Raw genomic sequence first — 23,661 nt, 5'->3', positions numbered from 1 at the left:
TGGTGATTGGGATCATAAACTTAAATTACATTATCTTATTTTTAGATATATGGACAAACATTTATAGATGATGACACATTTCTAACCACAACTGGTTCTTCATCTGGATGTGTTCACGTTGTTCTAAGGGTACTTATGGGCCTAATTCAGGACAAAATATCTTTCAAGGTAAGTAAGCAAAAATATTTTTTATGTATATTTAAAAGTTAATATCAATATTTGTTCCAACAATAATTTTCCTTCGCCATTTTGAGAAAAATAACAGCAACATAACACAGTGCAGAGTTTTCAAAGGTTAAAACTAGTCTCACTAATATTTTCCAAACTTGTTTCAGTTCAAAGTAATTATCCAAAAGAAGAGCGAAAAGCTAACGAAATAGTAAAGAGTTGATGACCTCTACACTTATGTTTTTTTCTACAAGCAGTTGTTACATATTCTAGTGTACTCATAATGATTACTATGTGTAAATAGTCTATCAAAAAATAAGTAAAAAGTATTTATCCATAGTTGTGTATTATGGTTAAAGACGTGTTAGTCTAAAAGCTGAGAATATTTTCCCCTTATGATTCAGTCATTATTTCATCAAGACTGGAAAATTAATAAAGAAAGTATTACATATTAATTTTGTGTGTAAAATGTACATGGCCTACAGCAGTTAATAATCAAAATATCTTTACAGTATAAAAGCTTTATCAATTAACTATGAAGAAAGCATAAAGAAACTCTGATTATTGTTAAAATAATTTCATATACCTCAAGAAATGTTTATTTTGTTATAATTATTTTTAATGTTACAATTATTTAATAAATCACAATTTCATCACTTTCGTAAACACTGATATAGTGATTGTTGTGCATCACCCTATAATGCATTTGAGATGGAGGACCTTCGAAACAACGTTACAACAGTATATTTTACCTACTATGGAATCCAAACATCCACCAACATTTCTTCTGCATGGCCCAGGAGTGGTGCCTTCATGGTCATTTGGCTCCTCAATTATGACTTTGGTCAATGGAATGTCAATTTTGAACATCATTACTGCCCGTTAAGGTACAGTTGGTCTGATATAGTGCCAAAAACTAATAATGCTATATTGTACCAGTATGACAGTGAAGAACGTCCTATTATAGAGCTTCAAGATAGTTGGTGTTGGCAGGTTCTAAAACATCCTCTCTTTAAGTGGGTAATCAAACTAAATGATAAACCCATAACAAGTAAATGACAACATTCACCATCTCTACAGTTTCCTTATCTCATTATCTGATTTTTCATTCATTATCAGATGGGAGTCTTAGCCAACTGTGGCACCACTCTTTCTTATTGAATTAGTTTAAAATAAACGGCATTAAAAACAATGAATTTAACAAGAATTGGTGCTAATCAAACTATTTCCAGAGGTGGCTCACAATAAACTTCATAAAAAAAGGTTTGTTCTTTAATTGAGGCCTTTTTTTCTCACATCATTAACCTGAAATCTCTCTTAAACGTTTGACTAAATGGTTAGAGCGTTTGCTTCACAATCTGATATACACGAGTTCGAAACGTGATTTCCTCTATTTTTCAACTATGGGGTCGTTATAATGTAATATTTAATTTCTTCATTCGTTGCCTTTATGTAGTTTATCACTGCTAAATTGGAGAAAGCCGGGAGAAATATCTCTCGAATAGAATTTTCGCAAATTTCAAAACAAGCCAAATTTATAATAGAAGAGTGAATTGGAACAGATGTGTTTATAAAGCTGTCTTGACATTTGTTGCTTAATTTTTATCTTTAAGTTATTTAGGTAATTAACATATTTTACCATATTTAGAACTAGAGACAAACGTTTATAATTATGTCGCTTTCATACGAAACAATGTCATTCGATATTAACTTTTGTTAAGATAAAAATGTTTTTAATTTGTAATACAATACACAGTGATCAACTACAATCTCGGAATGTTTTAAATTAAATCTAATTTTAGTCATTGTATATTGTCTATTTCATTTCTAGTCTTGAAATAATTAAATTCAATTTGAACTTATGCCTTTCGAAAAACTGTTTTACATATACTTAATTATATTGCAACCAACAAGCGTGATTTTTATGGGACTGAAAACAATGTTGCTCTTTACGCTGGTGGCGACATCTCACGGTGAGCAAGTGATGTTCGTAATATGGATTTGTGCTCTATTTGCTACGTTTCCTGTTGAGTTTGTATGCATTGCTGCCGCTGTTGTTGAAGTGTTTGGCAAAAAACACACAACTATCATTTATGGAATGATCTACTTTGTAGCAGTAAGTAACTAAAATGATATGTGTATCTTCACCTGACTGAAAATCTACAAGATGTTTATGTATTCTTTAGAATTCTCGAAATTATCGTTGAAGCAACGAGCACCAGTATCGTCATTTCTTTATGAATAAAAAATAAAAGGAGAACATTAAATATTAAATACATGAAGTATTCATACACCATGTTTAATTTTCTGTTTGTTTTTTAAATTAAAAATTCTCTATTTCACCTACGTAGTAACTCTCAAACAATGATAGTTACTTTAGCCTTTTTCATAGACACTTAACTGCTGAATGTCGATATAATTTTTGTTTTATATTTTAATCTATATATTTATCTTTATTCAAACATCTAACTTCTAAACGTCTGTATATTTCTTTCTATGTATTACTTCAGCCCAATGATATTTTGTTTAATAACGATCTAACTGCTAAGTGACTATATATATATATACATATATTCTTCTCTCTGATACTTCATCTTGCTGACATCATTAAATAACCATCTAAATGCTGAGTGACTATATATATATATATATATACATATATTCTTCTCTCTGATACTTCATCTTGCTGACATCATTAAATAACCATCTAAATGCTGAGTGACTATATATATATATATATACATATATTCTTCTCTCTGATACTTCATCTTGCTGACATCATTAAATAACCATCTAAATGCTGAGTGACTATATATATATATATATGCATATATTCTTCTCTCTGATACTTCATCTTGCTGACATCATTAAATAACCATCTAAATGCTGAGTGACTATATATATATATATATACATATATTCTTCTCTCTGATACTTCATCTTGCTGACATCATTAAATAACCATCTAAATGCTGAGTGACTATATATATATATATATACATATATTTTTCTATCTGATACTTCATCTTGCTGATATCATTAAATAACCATCTAACTGCTAAGTGACTATATATACATTCTTTAGCTGATACTTCATTCTTCTCGAAAATATAATTTTTCTCTCAACCTTCTCGCCACTTCGCGACAGGGTATTTTCTTGTAGCTAGTACATCAGATTACTGACAAACATTTTTTTGATATACATCTAGATGCATAGTTATCATGTGTCTTCATGTATGGTATATCTATTAGCTTCTGGCCTATAGTGTTTCAAAAAATTATTCCGCACTTCGGATGGTTTGGAACATTTTGTTTGTTTGGGAGTATTTCATTTATTGGTAAGTTATGAGAGTTTGTATAGAATAAAATAAAAATGTATCCTGTTTCACCTTTACTGTATTTTAAAATATGTTCAATTATTTCACATCGCTACTTCTAGCCTATTAAATGTACTTACACATTAACTTTCAAATAAATTACAACTTAACAGCAATAAATGTAAAGTTAAAATAACTAAGCAAATAATTTTTCGATCAATTACAACGTATCTCATATCTTAAAAGCCATCATTAAAACACTGTTAAATCACAGATTCTCTGAACTAAAAGTTTCATAACAAACTAGATTCGGTATTGAACTCACATGATACACCTAAAATAAAGGCGTTTTACCGACTTTAAATTCTCTTACGTGGTTTTGCGAAATTTTATGGGAAATAACATACATTCCTTATTCTTAAAACATATAAATTACGCGCGTTTAGTTTCAGTGCTACTTGTACCTTTCTTTTAAAGAGAAAATTTGACTTAGAAACCTAACTCATTGTACATTGTAAGTCTACGTTACACATAACATTCAACAACACTACAATTAACGTAAAATCATTGTACTTTTACAATAAGCACGATTGCTAAGCACAGATCCACACATTTCACATTACACATCACTCTAGGCCAGGAATCAACAAACTACGGCTCTCGATGTGATTTTGTACGGCCCGCCAACAGCTAGCCGCTTGGAAATAAAAAGTGACATTTCATCAAATGTCCGACTGTCATAACAAAATAAATCACACTGATGGCCACTTTAAGCTGGCAAACACAAGACGTTAAGATAAAAAGAAACAAGGCTGTCACGCGCACTTTAACCAATAGGAAAATTCTTCCTTCGTCATTGCTGCCCGTTTATTCAAATCGAGCCACGTATCTATAAAAACATTAGGATTTCAAAAACAAGTACAGACTTGACCCTTGTCCTATTGACTCGTCTTGTAAATTCAGCGGCCTAGGGTTACTGCTTCAACAAGCTCATTTTTCTTAGTAGTCGGGTTATGCACTTTTCGTAACTCGTTCTTAGATAAGTGTCGTGACAAACGTACGTTTCAATATATTTTGTTTGTGCGTTCTTGAACCAGTACAATACTTTTCTCACAGCGTTCTGTGTTTTTCATTTTCAGATCCTGTTGTTTTTCACCTACCGTTATGACTGCTTTTAAAAGAAGAAAAGTGGCTTCCAAGTGTCGTGAAGAATGGGGAGAAAAGTACTTCTTTTTGGAAACCAGAAAGTTACTTGTGTGATATGTACCGAAAGTGTTGCCGTTTTGAAATAAACATGTTACAGTCATGTCTCTTCTTTAACAAACAGATGGCAGTTTATCCTCAGAAGAGTGAATCAACAAACACAGATATCACGTGTGAAACTGTTCACGTGACCCACACGTTCAACTCTTGCATATAAGAGACTGCAGAATAAAAGTTTATTTTTATTCTTATAATGTGATAATTTTGGTACATTCGTGTAATACAGTGTTTCACCGGTAAAGTAATTATATAATTTATTAATACCAAATCAGTTAAACTTTGGCGTCAACCGTTTCCTCGATAATTTTTTAGATATGAAAGTTCGCCCATTTATAGCAGTTTTTGGATGTTTTCTGATTTATCTTGGTCTTGGTACAACATTTCTGTTTGGAAACATCACTCCTTACCTGACATCATACCTCTGAAAAAGAGTTAACAATAACACGAGATACGAACAGACTGCTTGGATCATCTACATATCCGACTGTTTAACTTCATTCTTCTTTTGTGGAGTTTGGCTAGCTGAACGGATTGGACATCGGTTTAGCATCCTGATTGGTACAGTTATTTTCAGGTGAGGCAGGAATGTGAATGTAATGTTGGACATACACACCAAAACTGAGTGTAATTACACTTAGATAAAATAATGCAAATCAAATTGTTAAAGTTAAAATAATTAGCATTATTGATGTGTTGTAAGTTTATTTTAATAATTCTAAAATAATTATTTATATATACACTAACCAAGTCATGGACGTAATTTAATATTACCTATGTTTCTTTTCTAAAATCATTTCTGTCATATTAGGATTCGGGGTTCAATTCTCTTGGTGGACATTGCACAGATATGTAGTTCTGTCTACTTTGAAAAAAAAAAACATAGAAACTTACACATTTCATAATCCCGTGAATTGTTCTAAGATACATCTGTATTTTAAATACATAAAGTAAGTAATCTTATAAGACAGTGCGACACTCATTCACATGGAAAGTAGCGGCAGAAGATTAGTTTTGATCAAGGTAATTAACAAATCGTGTTATCGTGTTTTCATTAGTACCTACCATTCATGATCGTGAATCAGTTATAAGTGTATAATTATAATTATGTAAACTCATAAAATCTTCTACTGGTGATTGTTATTCTAAAGTTATTTCACGTTAGACAGCTGTCGCTGATTGTGGAGCCAATGTCACGTTGGTGAGTTTTCTGATGGTGTTACTCCAGGAGCTGACTTTGGTCTTTCTGGTGTTTTCTTTGTAGGTGAGAATGAATTAGATATTCACTTCCAACTCCAACTTTGTGTCAATGTTCCACTGTTTAACTTCTTGTTTCACAGAAGAAAGAAGTTAATCTCCAACTTACATGGGTTTTATCGCAGCTACTGTTTCACATACATTTTTCATACTATAGCATCGCAATAGTGAGATATTTGACACAGACCAGACTGCACTTGTTAGAATATGGCCTGGTCATTCATGTGGATGTTAAAACAAGTAAAAACATTCGTGATGACGAGTAACCCACTTGAAGTAAAATGTATCTCATGATGGCTTGTACGGATATTAATAATTTTACTAATAAAGCAGAGAACAACGTTTCGACCTTCTTAAGTCATCTTCAGGTTCACAAAGAGAACAGAACTCAAACTAGATGAAATAGGATAGCGTTTTCAAATTAACGATAGAAGAATTTAAAAATTCCAACGCTGCTGACTTTGATGAGTTCTGTATCGTACAGATCAAGAACTCAATAAGACACACCTTATAGTAAAAGTTTGGTAGAAAGTATATATGGTATCCATTTAGAATCCCGGATGTTTTGTTAACCTGAATATGACCTAAAATGGTCGAAACGTTGTTCGCTGCTTTTTTATTAAAAGTGTTAATACCCATACCAGCCTGAGATACAGGAGTTAAGACAGCTTCCTTGGGTAGCTGCACTTTCCTTCTAGTTTAACGTACATTTTGTTGTGGTTATTTGAAGTTAAGCGTTTCTAGTGTTGTAAGTTCGCAGACATTCCGCTGTGCCACGTGGGTCTCAAGGTAAAAACGACTGACCATACAGATAAAGTTGGTGTTTTTTGTAATGTTGAATATTTTACAGTGAAATATATGTAAATTGAGCTGTGTTATCTTATGTCGAGAGTCCAATAAACATGGTATCAATTATCATGTTGTTTCAACATACTGAGTAAATGGAAAATCTTAACCACGCATAATTTGTTTCGTGAGAACTAGTTTTCAATGACAGAAGTCAAATGATTCAGAATGGAGTGTACAAGAGGCACAGATGTGCCCGGATCTTTTTCCGGGCTTCTGGATGGATACCAGATATACTTTCTTCCAAACTTGTATGTGGTGTATCTTTGTGAATAGTAAAACCCAATACATTATTACTAAGTTTCTTGATCTGTGCAGTACAGAACTCATCAAATTTAGCAGCGTTACAGTTTTTCGTATTTTAAGGGATTTTAAACAATTATTCTATCGTTAATTTGAAAACGTTGTCCTATTTCTTGCATTTTGAGTTTTGTTCTCCATTCTTTATTATTCAAGAGATAGTGCACTATTTGGTCTGCTGTTACACCGTAGTGGTGTTATGCTTTCTTGGTCAGTATTTAGTTTTTAAGTTTTGTCCTGGCATCCTTGTTGTTGTGCACGATGTCCATGTTTTCAATCATGTTTTACACTGTTCTTTTTTTTCTGCAACGTCAGCAGCGAAATATTCACTTGCTCTGTTGCTGTTCTATTTGCAAATGGATCTGCATAATACATATTCTTGGTCAAGAGTGAGAACCTGGATGCAGTTCATTACGAATTCATGTGAGATGTTTTCTGGCAACATTCTGTACTTATTTCACAATTAAATTTTAGTTATGAAGTGTTGAATAGATGGTTCCCATTGTATCACCGAGGTCGATTTGGAACTCGCCACATTTCACTATTTTAAAGTTTAACTGATGTCAGTATGAAATAGTCATTGAAATAACACTAGACTTAAATTGTATGGTGGTAGGTCAGTATGAGGCGTGTAGAATCATGCGCAGTAAGATCTTGAATTATAGCTGAGAAATATTGTCACTGATAAAAGTAAGGAACCTAAAAGCTGTAATAAACCTTCTATAATAATTAGAAAACTGTAGTTGCATTAATGGCAAAACTATACCTGAAATACTTTAAACATGTACCTATAATGATTAGAAAACTGTATCAGTAATAATTAGTATGCTGACTTATTTTGAGATTAAACTCAACACCCGAACTTTTTGTATTTTCTTATCTTGAGATGAAAGAAACCACCATATTTAACGTTCTTAATCCACTGGTATATATCATATTCTCACAACTTAGTGATAAGTACCATCTACACCATGCTAATTCCACAGATAACTACCATCAACATACGTCTTATTTCTGTACTGAACATCACTCACAATGTTTCCTCTTCTGATACGACATGCCTCAAACAATATACAATATTCACACGACTCTATTCTGCTCTTTAATGGTTCACAATGGGAGAGCAGTAAGACTATGGGCTTATAACACTAAAGTCTGAAGTTGAATTGCTTACGTTGGACACGGTAAGTAGTCCATTATGGGTTTGCTTTAAAACAAAATATATACTCATGTGGTAGACACAGCAGATAACCCAATGTGGCTTTCGTTTAAAAACGAACAATCCATTTATAAAAATAATAAACACTACACCGACCAAAATAGTCCCTCTGTGTATTTATTTGTGGAAATAAAAATTAATTTAAATTTAGAATGATCAACTGTTAATCCAATAAAGTATTAAACAAAGTGATACTGGAAATAATAAATAAATTGTCTGATATAGCACATAAAATAGACCAAAGGTTTTATGATATTATATACCAAAACGATTAGAATGTAATTTCTTTTCACGATAAATCATATAACATAAATTACTTTCAATATATTTTATTTATTTTCAGTCTCGGGATAATAGCGACGTACTGGACCATACAACACAGCCTCGGAGCTACAATTGCCACCTTAGGAATGGTCGTTAATGTTGGGTTTATTGGTTGTTATGGTTTTCCGTTATCTGTGGCAATGCAGGTGTGTACAACCAGTTAGGTACTGTGTTTTAAGGTTTACTGAAAATAGTTGTGGTAGGATACAAATGTATCAAATAAAAAAAGAAACAAAAAACATAATATTTACCGAAGTCTTTTACTTGAAAAGACGTTTCATGCTTAAAAGCGAATATTTTTTTCTGGTTTGAAGGTTTTAATCAATATGTTGAGCATTTATTGCTTATGTAAATCGCATTTTCAACCTGAATGGCTCTTGAAACATGCGTGGCGATATAAATGTTTGTATGCATGATGAGGTTCACTTTGCCATATGTGGAACCTACAAACTAAGCTACATATTTTCATGGTGACCTGTGAAAATCTTGGTGTTTGGTTTGTACTGTGTTCATTCCGTTAGTGTTATTAGACTGGTCAATTGTGGCTAGAGGCAACCTAATGTTCAGTATTAGATGCCTTCAAAATCTATTACAAGCATTTGGGTATCGTGCTTTCAAAACCCAAATGTAGCCATGAAAGTACCCATGACAGTAACATTCTCTGACTTTTAACAATATATTCGTATCTTTAAAAGATTCTGTACTTTATTTGTGAACACCCCAAGGCACGTAGAATATCATATTACAGTATTAATTTTACAATTTCATAACCAATGTTATTATCGCTCTACTTTTTCAAATGTATACCATTAAATATCAAAGTAATTAACATTTTAATATTAAAATATTTTATGCATTAGAGAATTTCAGATTTTACATGATAAACCGTTATAACCTTCACATAATTATCAAATTATTCTTAGAGGAACTTTATAGTTTATATGTTAATTTCACTATTGTACACTGCATGACCAAAAGTATGTGTACGACCCTTCTAATTTGTGGTTTCAGTCACATTCATCACTAACAGGTGCATAAAATCAACCATACAGCCATGCAATCTCCACAGACAAACATTTGCAGCAGAATGGATCGTACTGAAGAGCACAGTGACTTTTAACGTGGTACTGTCATGGGATACCACCTTCCAACAAGTCAATTCGTCAAATTTCTGCCCTGCTAGAGATGCTCCGGTAAACTTTAAGTGCTGTTATTGTGAAGTGAAAATGTCTAGGAGGAACAACAGCTTAGCCACGAAGCGATAGGCCACACAAGCTCACAGAACGGGACCGACGAGTGGTTAAGCGCGTAAAATCGTCTGTCCACAGTTACAACACTCACTACCGAGTACCAAACCGCCTCTGTAAGCAACGTCAGCACAAGAACTCTTCGTCTAGAGTTTCACGAAATGGATTTCCATGGTCGAGCAGCTACACATAAGCCTGAGATCATCATGCATTATGCCAAGCGTCAGCTGGAGATGTGTAAAGCATACTGTCATTGGACTCTGGAGCAGTGGAAATGCGTTTTCTTGAGTGACGGACCACGCTTCACGTTCTGGCAGTCTGACGGACGAATCTGGGTTTGACGAATGCCAGAAGAATGTTACCTGCCTGAATGTATCGTGCCAAGTGTGAAGTTTTGTGTAGTAGGAATAATGGTCAGGGGCTGTTTTTCATTGTTTGGGCTAGGCTCTTTAGTTCCAGTGAAGGGAAATATTAATGCTACAGTATACAATGGCATTCTAGAGAATCATGTGCTTCCAACTTTGTGGCAAGTTTGGAGAAGGCCCTTTTGTGTTTCAGCATGACAATGCCCCCATGCCCAAAACGAGGTCCATGAGATATGGTTTGTCAAGGGTGGTGTGGAAAAACTTGACTCGCCTGCACGGAGACCTGACCTCAACCCCAATGAACACCTCTGTGATTAACTGGAACACTGACTGCGAGCCAGGCTTTCTCGCCCAACATCAGTGCCCAATCTAAATTAATGCTCTTGTAGCCGAACAGGAGCGAATTCCCGCGGCCATGTTCCAAAACTTAGTGAAAAGCATTCCAACAAGAGTGGATGCTCTTATAACAGCAAAAAGGGGACCAACTCCATCTTAGTGCTCATGGTTTTGGAATGAGATGTTCAACAACTACTTGTTCAACGCTATGTATTAGAATTGCTGTTTGGCTTTGTTTAACACTACTTTGATACTGTAATTTGTGACGTTTAATCACTATTTGAAAGGTTAGGTAACTGTCTTTTCAAGAGCAAAATATTATTACATCTAGATCATAAATATGTGTATAGATTGGGAACTTGAAAATATAATAAAAAAAGACCCATGAAAAGCAAACATGCAACCATAAGTGTGTCTTCTTATAGCAAGTTAAAATACATGATACAACATCAAATCCCATGCCCCAGGAAACAAAAGATATGTGTTATGTGTAAATAATATGTGCTTTCACGAGACATTAGATCAACAATCGCATAGTACAAGTTTTTACAGAATGAAACAATTATTCATGCTATCTCGTTCTAAGACAAACCGGTCAAGTTGCTTGTCAGACTATTGAAAGGCGTCATTGTTCTTGTTCTCAAGATAGATTAGAGGAGGCATGCAGAGAGGAGTAGCGTACTTTGGAATCTACAGTAGAGGTATTGCCCAGACACTGTCATAAGACAGAGAACATGACCAGACGTGGTGACATGGACTGTAACGACATTGTGAAGCTCCAAAATCGTTTTAATGTAACGTACTCAATCATGTAGAGGAAGAAAAATAAGAAAGTAAGGTTTGTAAGAAGTAAAACTATTGTAGTAACTTTTTAAACCTGTAGTTGAAAGTAGCTCTGTGAAAATTAAAGAGGGAAAATTATTATACGTTTAAGAACCGTTCTATTAAATATTATTGTAATGTTGAATTTAGTGAATAGTATTTCTTAACTCCTTTTAAAATGGTTGTATCTTTAGTTTGTGCTGTTTTGTAGTAACTGGAAATGGTAATAACACGAAAGATTAAAAAGTGTTTATATACCAAGAAAAGGAAACTTGAATCTAAAGTTTTTTTTAAGTAAGAACTTTGCCTTCTTGAGTTTAAAAACGTTGTTTGTCGATATTAAGAATTAATACTCAAACTTTTATCGATTTTAGTGGTTCCCCAACAATAAGGGTCTCATGGCAGGAATAGTGTCTTCAGGGATGGCCTTCACTCCAGTTGTAATGAATAACTTACATACATATTTTATGAACCCTAATAACCTCCAACCTGATGCTGATGGGTAAGTGTTGCATAAGTAAGAATGATCTCATGGCGGAAATAATGTCTTAACGTAAACCCAGAATAGATACATTAATAAAGACCCAATGATAATACTTCCATTTATACACTAGTAAAGATATTCGTGATGACGAGAAACCCATTTGAAGTAAACATGTATCTCAGGACCGCTTTTACTAATAAAGCAGAAAACAACGTTTCAACCTGAACATAACTTAAGTTTGTTTGTTTGTTTTTTAATTTCGCACAAAGCCTCACGAGGGCTATCGGTGCTTATAACTTAAGAAGGTCGAAATGTTGTTCTCTGCTTTATTGATAAAAGTGTTAACACCTATACAAGCGGTCCTGAAATACATTGGTAAAGATAGTATTGAATACGTTAATAAACTGAAATAAATGTATCATATAACATTTACACAGTAATTAAGTATAATTATAGATATATTAGTAATGGTCATGCTAGTAAAGACAAACATTAATAAATACAACCACAGATACACTGTTAAAGTAACTAACGGATATGGTACTGAAGTCAGAGATGAATACCAAATAACTACACTTATAGATGCAATAAATGAAAATATTATTAAAGTTAGCCATTTATATATTAATAAATCCGTACTTGGATAAATTAGAAAAGCCAATAATGATATAATCATCTAACAATGATATAAATTGGATAAAATAACGAAATCAACCATCTAATAATGTATTCAATAATCAAGCCAACCATCGATACATTAATAAAGCGAATAATGAATTGATTAATATTGTATACATTAACAGTTAATTACAGATGTACCTTTGATAGTAACCATTTTTACATCAACAGAGACAATCATGGATACATTAACAACAAGAAATCCTGTATTCTATGAAGTCGAATATTGGTACTTTAGTTGTTCAGCATAAAACTAAAGAATAGGCTATCTGTGTTTTGCGCAGCACAAGTATCGAACCCTGGATTTTAGCGTTATAAGTTTTTCAGACATACAACTAAGCCACTTTTGGCGCTATCCTTTGTTATATTAATAAAACATTACGGGATCATTAATAAAGAGAATCATACAAACACTAATAAAGCTCATAACAGATTATCGTCAGCCATGGGTACTTTAATCAAACCAATTATAACTATTGATGCATCAATACATAAAGATGTATCCATACATAATGCTTGGGTACATTACTAAAGCATAACACGATTGCATTAATAAAAGAAGGAATGAGTATAATAAAGCTAACCACTGACAAAGTAATAAATTCAGCAATAATCAGTATTAAGACGAACCATGGATACATTCACAACGCCAACAACTTACACATCACAAACCGTATGTTTTTTATCTTCACTTTAAGCTCGTGAGCTATCTACATCAGGTACCCTTTATTTGGTACCCCTAAAAGCTTATCTGTAAGCTTACATATGTGGTTGACAAAGCACTGCGCATCGTAGGTTTATTTACAAAACTGTGTGAAGATAATACCGTGAGTATTTCACTAACTGGTGGTTGTTATATTGTTGCATAATGTTGCTTCTTATATTGTTGCATAACGTTGCTAAAACTTTCTCAGTTTTCCTCGTTCTTCTCTTGAGTTACATCATAGTGTCTCATTTGCGGTTACTTTCAAAATCCATGTTTAATTAAGCATAATGAATAACAAATAATATTAGTGAAGTAACAGCTAACGTAATAGATTATAATACCTGTTATTAGAAGATCACCAATTTGAGTAACTGTAGAGAGTTCTATTTGGTGCTACTACCAAATTAACCAGAATGGTTTTTAACTTTCTATATGTTGTTTTTAGTTATTTCTCCGATTCTGGGATTTTGGATCGTGTCCCTTTCTTATTTATAATCATAGGATCGGTACAAGGTGGTATTTTACTTATTGGATTACTACTGTACCAGGAACCTCCTCCAGATATGCCCGAGGTAAGTGGATTTGTCCAAATATTGCATTTATAATGCTAATATACGAGATAATGTAAATTTAAAAGAGGAACTAGTACCTTTTGTTTTCAACGTAGGATTTTATAATATTGTTTCAAAGAGAAATTCTACCATGATATCTATTCTTCTTCATGATATTCGTGGATTTCACAGGGGATATTCTTCTTGTTCAGGTTACTTCCTATGGAATTTCAATGTATATACCAATATGTTTTCATGAAAATAAAAACTATAAACATGCCAGTTTATGGCCACTTGAAATGCCACAACCTTCGATAAGTTCTTAAAGTAGATTAGTCCTTTAGCTGGTCAGTAATGATCATGTGTGATGAAGAACCTTTATTGAGTTTATCCTCTGCCTGATACCATTATTCCTTGTCATAATCTTATGGTGGGGTCATTGGATACCGAATCATAAACTTGTAACTTTGTAAATTCTGTAAGACCCTACATTAAATACTCTACCACTGCAGCTCACACAAGTGATTCTAATTGAACATTTTTGTCTTTCATATCAAGCATTTTTGTGAGACAAATGTTTGAGTAAAATGTCACCTTTATTAATCTGTAAGAGCATGAATTTTATAATTCATAATAATAATTTATAATTGTTAAAATACTTTACTGGTTATGGGCGCTATTTATTGTAACATCTAAGTCTGAAAATTATATAACCTTTAAGTTGTCAGGACTTTCCATAGGGGTAAATTCTCACTGAGATCTTGGACCTACAACACCTTAAACTTTATCACGAGAATAATCAATGAATCTTCTTGGTAGAAGGAGCAAGGTGTCAGTAATATCAAATCAAACTCTGTATATCTCTCCATTCCCAACCTTTCATCACCCTCCATTCTATATCTAATTCAGATGTTTCAAATTCCAAGCGATGCAAAATTACAAAACTTCCTGTTACGTATTCGTTGCATGTGACAGGTTTGCTTGTGTATCAGATGTTAATGTTATGTTCGCCAACTGGCAGTTAAAGGCTTTCACTCGTGTTCTTTCAGTGTAAATATATAGTGTGTTGTTGTTGGGCATAGTATTCTTGTGCATTATTTTATGTGATTTCTTAGCGATAAATGAACAGCATGCGCTCCACTAGTTTTCTAACTTATATATCCGAAAATAGTTTAACATATTTACAACAAATTATTTACACTATAGTGATTATACGGATATCTTAAACTATATTCTTCTAGTTAACAAAAGTGCACTTAGACATACTCAATTACATTAAAACTTCAATTGACAAGTTGAACTACTTTTCACTATTTCTATCGTACTAATATTCTGTTATATTTTACTTACAATTTTGACGTGAGTTACCTCAGTCGTATACTACTTTTCCTGTAATCGTTTGGTCTTCTTTATTTAAAATATCCTCTGTTCCTTTTGTCAAAGTGTATTCAGGCTGATTCAGTTACTTTATAATCACGCTTTGACCTAATAATTTATTATTTTTATCTCATTTACTACTGTTAGTCTTACTCTTAAGCGTTAGGCCTAGCACTTTCACCGTAGTGACCATCGCACCGAACGTTTCCTTGGCCTAACATTCTTCTCTTCTGTTATTGTCCACGTCTATCAGCTGTCTCCCGCTTATTTCATAATATGTGTACATATATATTACTGTATCGTCTGTTCTGTATATTCTCATCATCAACGAGTTACAAACACAGCTTGAAATAAGTCTGTTTTAATTTCCCTATAACAAAACAACACTATGAATACTGACTCTAACATCTGTAACATGAAACCACTATGTGTAAATTTTACCTATTGATACAACTTACTCAAGTACATGTCCTAAGTGAAAAGTGGATAAAAGTGTGGAGCTTACCATAATGCTGAGTATTATATGTTGGGGTACAGGAAATATTCATGCATATTTTAAAGCAATTATTTAATGTGCAAGGTATTTTTGGTCTTGTAGTAGAGCTGTTAAGACGAGCGAGTTATTAGGTGCCAAGATGTTGCCATCTCAAATTCTACTGCACTAACCTGACACATCTCTCGGTAATCATTGATGGATTACCGCCTGACTTCACCCATCGACAAAATTTCGCTTTCATCGACTATTGCAAACCAAATCTGCCAATTGACCAAAAGAGAGAAAGAATTCTGCGACGTTTTTCTCCAGCCTTGTACCTTGGATGACTTCTCCTTTCTGTGTAAACCGTGGAATGCCAACATTAATGTTCAGTGTTCTATCACGGAAAGCCAAACCAGCCGTTTTTTTTTTTGTCTTCCTTAGGGATGTTCAGCAATTTCAATCATGTGAAAAAGTTAGGACACCCGATGAAAGCCTGTGTATTTTTCTAACATTTTTGGATAGGTAGATATTTAATCTCAATTTCAACAATACTGAGAGATTATAGGAATACAACTAAACAATTAAAACTGAAGAAAAGACTTTTCAAGATCTTCTGTAAATGAAATTCTACAAAAATGCATATTCTAACTGGGAAAAATTTAGGACACTCTGCCCCTAATAGCTAGTGTTACCCACTTTGGCTGAAATAACTGCAGTGAGACGCTTCTTGTAGCCATCTACCAGTCTCTGACATCGGTCTGAAGAAAGTTTACCCCACTCCTCAATGCAGAATTCTTTCAGCTGTGAGATGTTTGAGGTTTTTTTTGCCTGTACAGCCCGTTTCAAATCACCCAATAGCATCTCAATGGGATTAAGATCTGGACTTGTTGACTATTTTCCGGACAGTGGAATGGCTGATTTCAAAATCTTTGGGATATATTAAAATCCCTTATCAGACTCATAAGCTGCTACAAGTTTCTTTCTGAAGGCTTCAGACAGCTCTTTTGCTCTAATTTTGAATTTATTAACAACAAAGAAAACAGGACAAAAAGGCAAGACAAGAAATATAAACAAGCGTAAAAACATGAATATATACAGACGTAAATATGAATAAATGGAAAAAAAAACAATATACAAACAATAATATTAACAAGTGGAAAAAAACAATAAAACAATATACAAACAATAATATTAACAAGTGGAAAAAACAATAAATATATTCAAAGATTAATGTGAACAAAAAGAAAACAGTAAATATACACAAAATTTATATATACAAAAACACACAAGAAACGAGAGTGGTAGGCAGAGATGGTAAAACATCCCGGAATCCAGGCGCTGGTAGTCCGCTACAACGAGATCTGTCGGTCCGCCATGTAGCAAGGCAGCTAACATGTCCTGCTTGCCCCACAAGTCCAGGCGGCGGGCCCACGAAAGCCGCATGCCAGCTTGCCTCAGCAAGGAGGCACAGGCATCCTTGAGACCCGCTCACCAAGACCCATTGACAGACTTGACAGAACAGAGCCCCAAATAAGGGCAAGCAAAGCGTCTCCAACCCGATCCTCGTCAAGGAGGGAGACGTTGAGCCTCCACACACCGGGGCCCCGAAAAACGGGGACATATTCTCGAAATGTGGCGAGAAACGCCCGATAGTCAGACACTTAACACGAGACATCTTCAACCCGATGAACAGCAGCCCCATCGAGGCTCTGCCGAAGACTAGGTGTCACATAGAACATGTCAAGGCGACAAGAAATGCCCTGACAAGTCCAGGTAGCCACAAAAGCAGACCCATGCAGTGCACGCCAGACATCGAAAAAGGCGAAATCCGAAATCAACGCATGCATAGACCGCGTACACCGATCACTAGCAAGAGGATCACCCCAAACTTGTCGAGGGGAGGAACCTGTCCAACCACAAAAAGAAGACTTCCCGCTTTTCAGTCCGGACAAGTGCATAGACATTGACAAGTCGAATCTTACGACTCCTAGTGACAATATCAACGAACACCACCCGCTCTTCAGCATCGCTATGCGACGCGAGGATAGTCCCAGTAAAACGCGGGTGGAAGAGGATCCCCACCGCACGCGAACGTGTCGCGACAAACGACCAAAAAGCACACACAGGGTAGTGAGAAGTCAGTGAAAAATGGTCCCTTCGAGAGACAAAATGGGTCTCCTGAAGAAAGATAACGTTAACCACAAAGCGGTTCAAGTGGAAGAATGCGTAGAATTGAATAGCAACGCTACGCATTCCTCGGATGTTCAGCGAGAGGGGAGAACTCAGTGACGCTGCTGCTTTGACAAAGTTGACGGAGGCAGGGGCCATACAGACTTTGGAGCTACCCAATCCCACCCATCCTCGCAGCAGCGGCAGCCGACATCCGACCACCGGGAACATCCAGGATGCAAGGCTCCAGCACCTCCCACTGTCCTCACTCAAGCCACAAAGGCAAGGAAGAATGGGGAAGTCCAAGATACTTACAAACGAGCTGAGTGACGGCAGCTCGTCCATCGTCTGGGTCTGCGCCTCGCGGTAGGGTGCCGGAACAACCATCATCCCCAGAGCCAGTGCCGATGGTCCCTCAGAACTCCCAGCCACAGCATCACCAGCAGGGGATGCCTGACGCTCCACGTACTCCCCGACCACCCCCACTGACCCATCTTCAACAGGGGTCAGGACCCTTCACAGAGGGACACACCCCACATAAAGAGGGGGGCAGGACCCTCCACACAGGGACCCTCCCCAACACTGACAGGTGTGGCGGGATAGCTGACGCCCAAACAGCCCCAACCCCCGCACCACCCGACAGGGAGTTCTGAGCCCCCACGGCGATAGGGGACGCTCCAGGGGCACTCGGACCTTTTAGAACACCTACAGGGGCCCCATCCAAGCCAGGGGCCGAAGACTCCTCAGAGGCCCCTCACCTGAACAGCACCCGAAGCGCCACCATCCACCTCAGAGGACGCAGCCTCCACTTCCTGGGCGGGCGAGACATGGTCCCCCTCAGAAGACCGAGGCTCTCTCTCCCCAGACACAGTAGGTGCCGTGACGGAAGCCCCCTCGGGGACACCTCCCTCGGCCGCCGCAGACAACGCCGGAGGACGAACTGACGCCCCCGCCTTCTTCACCCAAGATTTTTGGGCCGTGTTATCGTCGGTGGCCCAAGAGGCACCGAAACATACGTCGCCACACGCCGCGTGCAACGCCAGGGCGTGTGGCCACCACACCAAATACGACTCGCGTCATCAACATGTCCATACGCCAGACATATCCCGCACCGCGGGGTCTGGCACTCTTGGCCACAGCGGCGACACAGTCGACGCATACCCGGGTAATTGCACATCACGCGGAACCCGTTCACAACAATAAAAATCGGGACCGTATAAACTTGCTTTTATACTAGGATATTCCTATCGATATTTACAATTAATGTTATGTTTCACTTACCTTGTTTCCATACTAGCAACATTCGGACACGGTTAGGGTATTTCATGTGGCACTCTGCTTGTGAAAGTGGGTTTCTCTGGGCACTTCGGTTCCCACCCACAGCTAAATTACGCACATAGGACTTCTTTCCCGCCTCCCTGAAAGGGCCCATAATCCATCCACGATTTTAATGACCTAAAACTCCATTCCAAATTACAGTATCTTAAACATAATCTCATGTTCATTCAATCAACGAAGCAAGATATCATAAGTAAATTTCAGGAACTTTATGCTTCTCAAGATCCTTGGTTTCTTTCGCTTCCTCTCCGGGTATCTCCCCAGCTCCAACAGAAACTGGATTTAAAGACTTTTTCACATCAATCATTGTACTTCACCCACGTCGACCAAATAAATTCACGAAGGGGGGTTCAAGAGGGACAGCAATTCTTGACTACTCCCGTTGGAAGGAGTTCTCTCATTTCTTAAGCCTAACCCCTGTCACGATTTTTGTTTGTTTGTATAAGTTATATCAAACTCTGTATTAACAACTTAGGACTTTTAACCTCACTTACGTTTTTTCTCGTGAGACTCAACATCTAACACATTTATATGAACCATGAATTCTGTCTACTCCCTGAAGTCTAGAAATATCTGTTTTGAAATATTATAGATAGTAAGCCTTTCTCTTTACTACTTGCTGCATGAAATATTCTCTAAAGCGGTAGGCACAGAAACAACTGCAAAGAATTTGATACCTATAAATATATAATTACTTAAATTATAGAGTTAACTTTTGTGTCAAGATCTAAATAAGACCAAAACCCTCATAGGGTTTTACCAATACAATTGTACTTTTCTAAATGTTTTAACTACAGTAACTACCAAGTATCTTAATCTATTTCACAGCATAACAATTGTTTTTGGTTTTATCGCAACACGTTTGTTCCAGCTGCTCTGATGAGTCCTGGTATTGGTAGAGAGGCGTAGTCAGTACTTGATATGATAGATATAATGTCGTTTACATAGATATATATTCTTTACTTTCTATGATATGTTTTAACCTGTTAAATGTCAGTACTGTATAAATGATGAAATGTCATGGCTCTTTTAGTATAAACCAAATCATTAACATATTAAACTTTACATATATTTTATAGTTAAATAAAAACACAACAAATCAGTGTTATAGTTAACAACATCAACTCGCACTTGAGAGTATATCATACACAATGTAGAAGTTACTGTAATCAAAAGTAAGAATTTTATATAGGAAATTGAAAAATGTTGTTACAGAAAGTATATTGTGCAAATGTGGTGAATGAAGAATTACTAAAAACCTGAAATTTATTAGAATTCAGTATTTCTCGAGTATGCATCAAAATACAAGAAGTATTCTGAGTTATTGAAACTAAATATTGATTATTTTTGAAGTTAGAAAATTTATTTTATCTTTAAAGGAGACAGAAGTTGACAAATGTTCTGCATTAGCACAAACAGAGTTGGATTGTGAACACAAGACCCGTACATTAACCTTTCAGGAAGATTCTCCTGTTATGTCAGAAGGAAATTCAACCAATCAGAAAGTAGAAAAATCACAAATACCAATACTAAGAGAATTTGTTGTTGTACCAAAAGAAGCTTTGAAGATGAGAGAATTTTATATTTTATTAATAACGTGCATTGGGTCACTTCATTCAGGAACGTTTATCTGTAATTTTTATAAAGTATGTGATATGCTTTTCTTTATCTTATTGTTTTCAGTGAAACTATTTTGATTTAGTTTCTAAATTAATTTAAAATTATAAGAAATTGAAAGAATTTACCATTTGATGTTTAAAATATAGTATGCTTACGAATCCTTCATTGCCAGTGCCAAACACATAACAATTTTCCATATATTTACGAACCATTATTTCCAGAATGTGGGACAATCCGTCCGTCATCTTTATTCGAAAAATGAAGTAGATCAGTATTAATTTGCTAGGATTATGTGCTGTTATTTAAAATGTGAAACAGTACTATCTTACAAGCTTTAAAATATGAAACAATTCTGTCTCACAAGTTTTAAAAGTGAAGTTCAGAAACATAAAATACAAATGTAAGTTATCTTGAAGCTTAACACAGTACAAAATAATACAGAAATAAAATTTTACATTTTGTTGTGAAAAGTAAACACCTTTGCGAACATATAAACAGCCAATCAGGAGCTTGTCCTGAAAGTGGGGACTAATCAATATGTTTCATTGTTAGTATTTCGTAAATACTATTTACGTTATTTATGTTATTTGTCTTTTCAAATAATTAATGGATCTCCCACCTCATCACCTTCAATAATATATCCTTCAAATCCTCACGGAACTATTGGTAGACGCCCTTTAAAGATGAAATGAGTATTATGTCTGTTGAAGCAAGTACACACAGTCTGGAACTGGGAGGAATTATAACTGAAAAGAATTTTTTAACATTCCAGAATGAAATTTATGTTTCAACTCTCTGGCCAAGAGAATCAACTCTTCAAATACACTTGGAACAGTGAAATGTTTGAGTTGATGGGTTTATCATTTTACCCTTGAATCACTCTGCCAAACATTCGATTTATGGGTTCGATATCTAAATAACCAGTAGTATGTGTGTGTGTTTGTTTCTGTGTGTTTTCTTATAGCAAAGCCACATTGGACTATCTGCTGAGTCCACCGAGAGTTATATCCAGTAGAGTAAATTGTTTTTACCTGACAAAGAAATACTAGATAATTTACATCCAGACATGTAAATGTCGACAAGACTATTATGATAATTATCTGAACATTGTTAAACTGTGTTGAATTTGTATGAGTATTTTATTAACTATAACGAACTTTTGTTATTAAAAATATGAATCATTAAGTCAAATATTGTTGTATTTATAAGTATGTGTAAAGATATTAAAATTAACAAAATAGTAACGTTTCGTTCTTCAGAGATAGTGGTAAATATTAGCTAGTGTGTGGGGAAATCTGAAATTTGTACGAATTACAGTAAGGTTGGTGAGAGGGATCATACACTTAAATTACATTATCGTATTTTTAGATATATGGACAAACATTTATAGATGATGACGCATTTCTAACCACAACTGGTTCTGTATCTGGATGTGTTCACGTTGTTCTTAGGGTACTTATGGGCCTAATTCAGGACAAAATATCTTTCAAGGTAAGTAAAAAGAAATATTTTTATGTATATTTAAAAGTTAATATCAATATTTGTTTGAACAATAATTTTCCTTTGCAATTTTGAGAAAAATAACAGCAACATAATACAGTGCAGAGTTTTCAAAGGTTAAAAGTAATCTCAGTAATATTTTCCAAACTTATTTCAGTTGAAAGTAACTATCCAAAAGAAGAGCTATAAGCTAACGAAATAGTAAAGAGTTGATGACCTCTACACTTGTGTTTTTTCTACAAGCAGTTGTTACCTATTCTAGTGTAATCATAATGATTACTATGTGTAAATAATCTATCAAAGAATAAGTAAAAATTATTTATCCATAGTAGTGTATTATGGTTGAAGACGTGTTAGTCTAAAAGCTGAGAATATTTCCCCTTATGATTCAGTCATTATTTCATCAAGATTGAAAAAATAATAGAGAAAGTATTACATATTAATTTTGTGTGTAAAATGTACATGGCCTACAGCAGTTAATAATCAAAATATCTTTACAGTATAAAAGCTTTATCAATTAACTATGAAGAAAGCATAAAGAAACTCTGATTATTGTTAAAATAATTTCATATACCTCAAGAAATGTTTATTTTGTTATAATTATTTTAATTTTACATTATAATAGTAAATCCCAATTTCATCACTTTCGTAAACACTGACATAGTGATTGTTGTGCATCACCCTATAATGCATTTGATATGGAGGACCTTCGAAACAACGTTACAACAGTATATTTCACCTTCTCTGGAATCCAAACATCCATCAACATTTCTTCTGCATGGCCCAGAAGTGCTACCTTCATGGTCATTTTTCTCCTTAATTATGACTTTGGTCAATGGAATGTCAATTTTGAACATCATTACTGCCCGTTTAGGTACAGTTGGTCTGATATAGTGCCAAAAACTATATCATGCTATATTGTACCAGTATGACAGTGAAGAACGTCCTATTATAGAGCTTCAAGATAGTTGGTGTTGGCAGGTTCTAAAACATCCTCTCTTTAAGTGGGTAATCAAACTAAATGATAAACCCATAACAAGTAAATGATAACATTCACCATCTCATACAGTTTCCTTAACTCATTATCTGATTTTTCATTTATTATCAGATGGGAGTCTTAGCCAACTGTGGCACCACTCTTTCTTATTGAATTAGTTTAAAATAAACGGCATTAAAAACAATAAATTTAAGAAGAATTGGTGCTAATCAAACTATTTCCAAAGGGGGCTCACAATAAACTTCATAAAAAAGGTTTGTTCTTTGATTGAGGCCTTTTTTTCGCTCATGATTAACCGGAAA

The 23,661-nt window shown here is 35.0% G+C and overlaps 2 protein-coding genes across 2 annotated transcripts in view; both read left to right on the top strand.

Moving 5' to 3' along the window:
• The window catches only part of LOC143227567 (uncharacterized), a 33,010-nt gene extending 31,783 nt beyond the window's left edge, over window positions 1–1,227 (top strand). The window contains exons 4-5 of the mRNA XM_076458996.1: window positions 46–168; window positions 1,108–1,227. Of these exons, the coding sequence (XP_076315111.1) occupies window positions 46–168; window positions 1,108–1,227 (243 nt within the window). The remainder of the gene's footprint in view (window positions 1–45; window positions 169–1,107) is intronic.
• On the top strand, window positions 27–23,512 carry LOC143227566 (uncharacterized). The gene is made up of 8 exons (XM_076458995.1): window positions 27–168; window positions 4,625–5,322; window positions 8,711–8,837; window positions 11,836–11,963; window positions 13,775–13,901; window positions 20,622–20,888; window positions 22,231–22,353; window positions 23,471–23,512. Exons 3-8 carry the CDS (start codon window positions 8,778–8,780, stop codon window positions 23,510–23,512), a joined length of 747 nt encoding a protein of 248 aa, XP_076315110.1. The 5' UTR covers window positions 27–168; window positions 4,625–5,322; window positions 8,711–8,777.
• Window positions 23,513–23,661: the final 149 nt, after the last annotated feature.

The sequence above is a fragment of the Tachypleus tridentatus genome, chromosome 9, assembly GCF_004210375.1.
Source record: "Tachypleus tridentatus isolate NWPU-2018 chromosome 9, ASM421037v1, whole genome shotgun sequence".
Taxonomy (NCBI): Eukaryota; Metazoa; Arthropoda; class Merostomata; order Xiphosura; family Limulidae; genus Tachypleus; species Tachypleus tridentatus.
Note: the sequence above shows the minus strand (reverse complement) of the source record. Positions and strands in the feature narration are given on the sequence as shown.

What these genes read in the sequence shown, in the direction of transcription:
- LOC143227566 (XM_076458995.1), top strand. Translation starts at nt 8,778, where the DNA reads ATGGTCGTTAATGTTGGGTTTATTGGTTGTTATGGTTTTCCGTTATCT. An exon ending in CGTTATCTGTGGCAATGCAG is followed by an intron (nt 8,838 to 11,835) that starts GTGTGTACAACC and finishes TATCGATTTTAG; the next exon opens with TGGTTCCCCAACAATAAGGG. An exon ending in AGGACAAAATATCTTTCAAG is followed by an intron (nt 22,354 to 23,470) that starts GTAAGTAAAAAG and finishes ATTTATTATCAG; the next exon opens with ATGGGAGTCTTAGCCAACTG.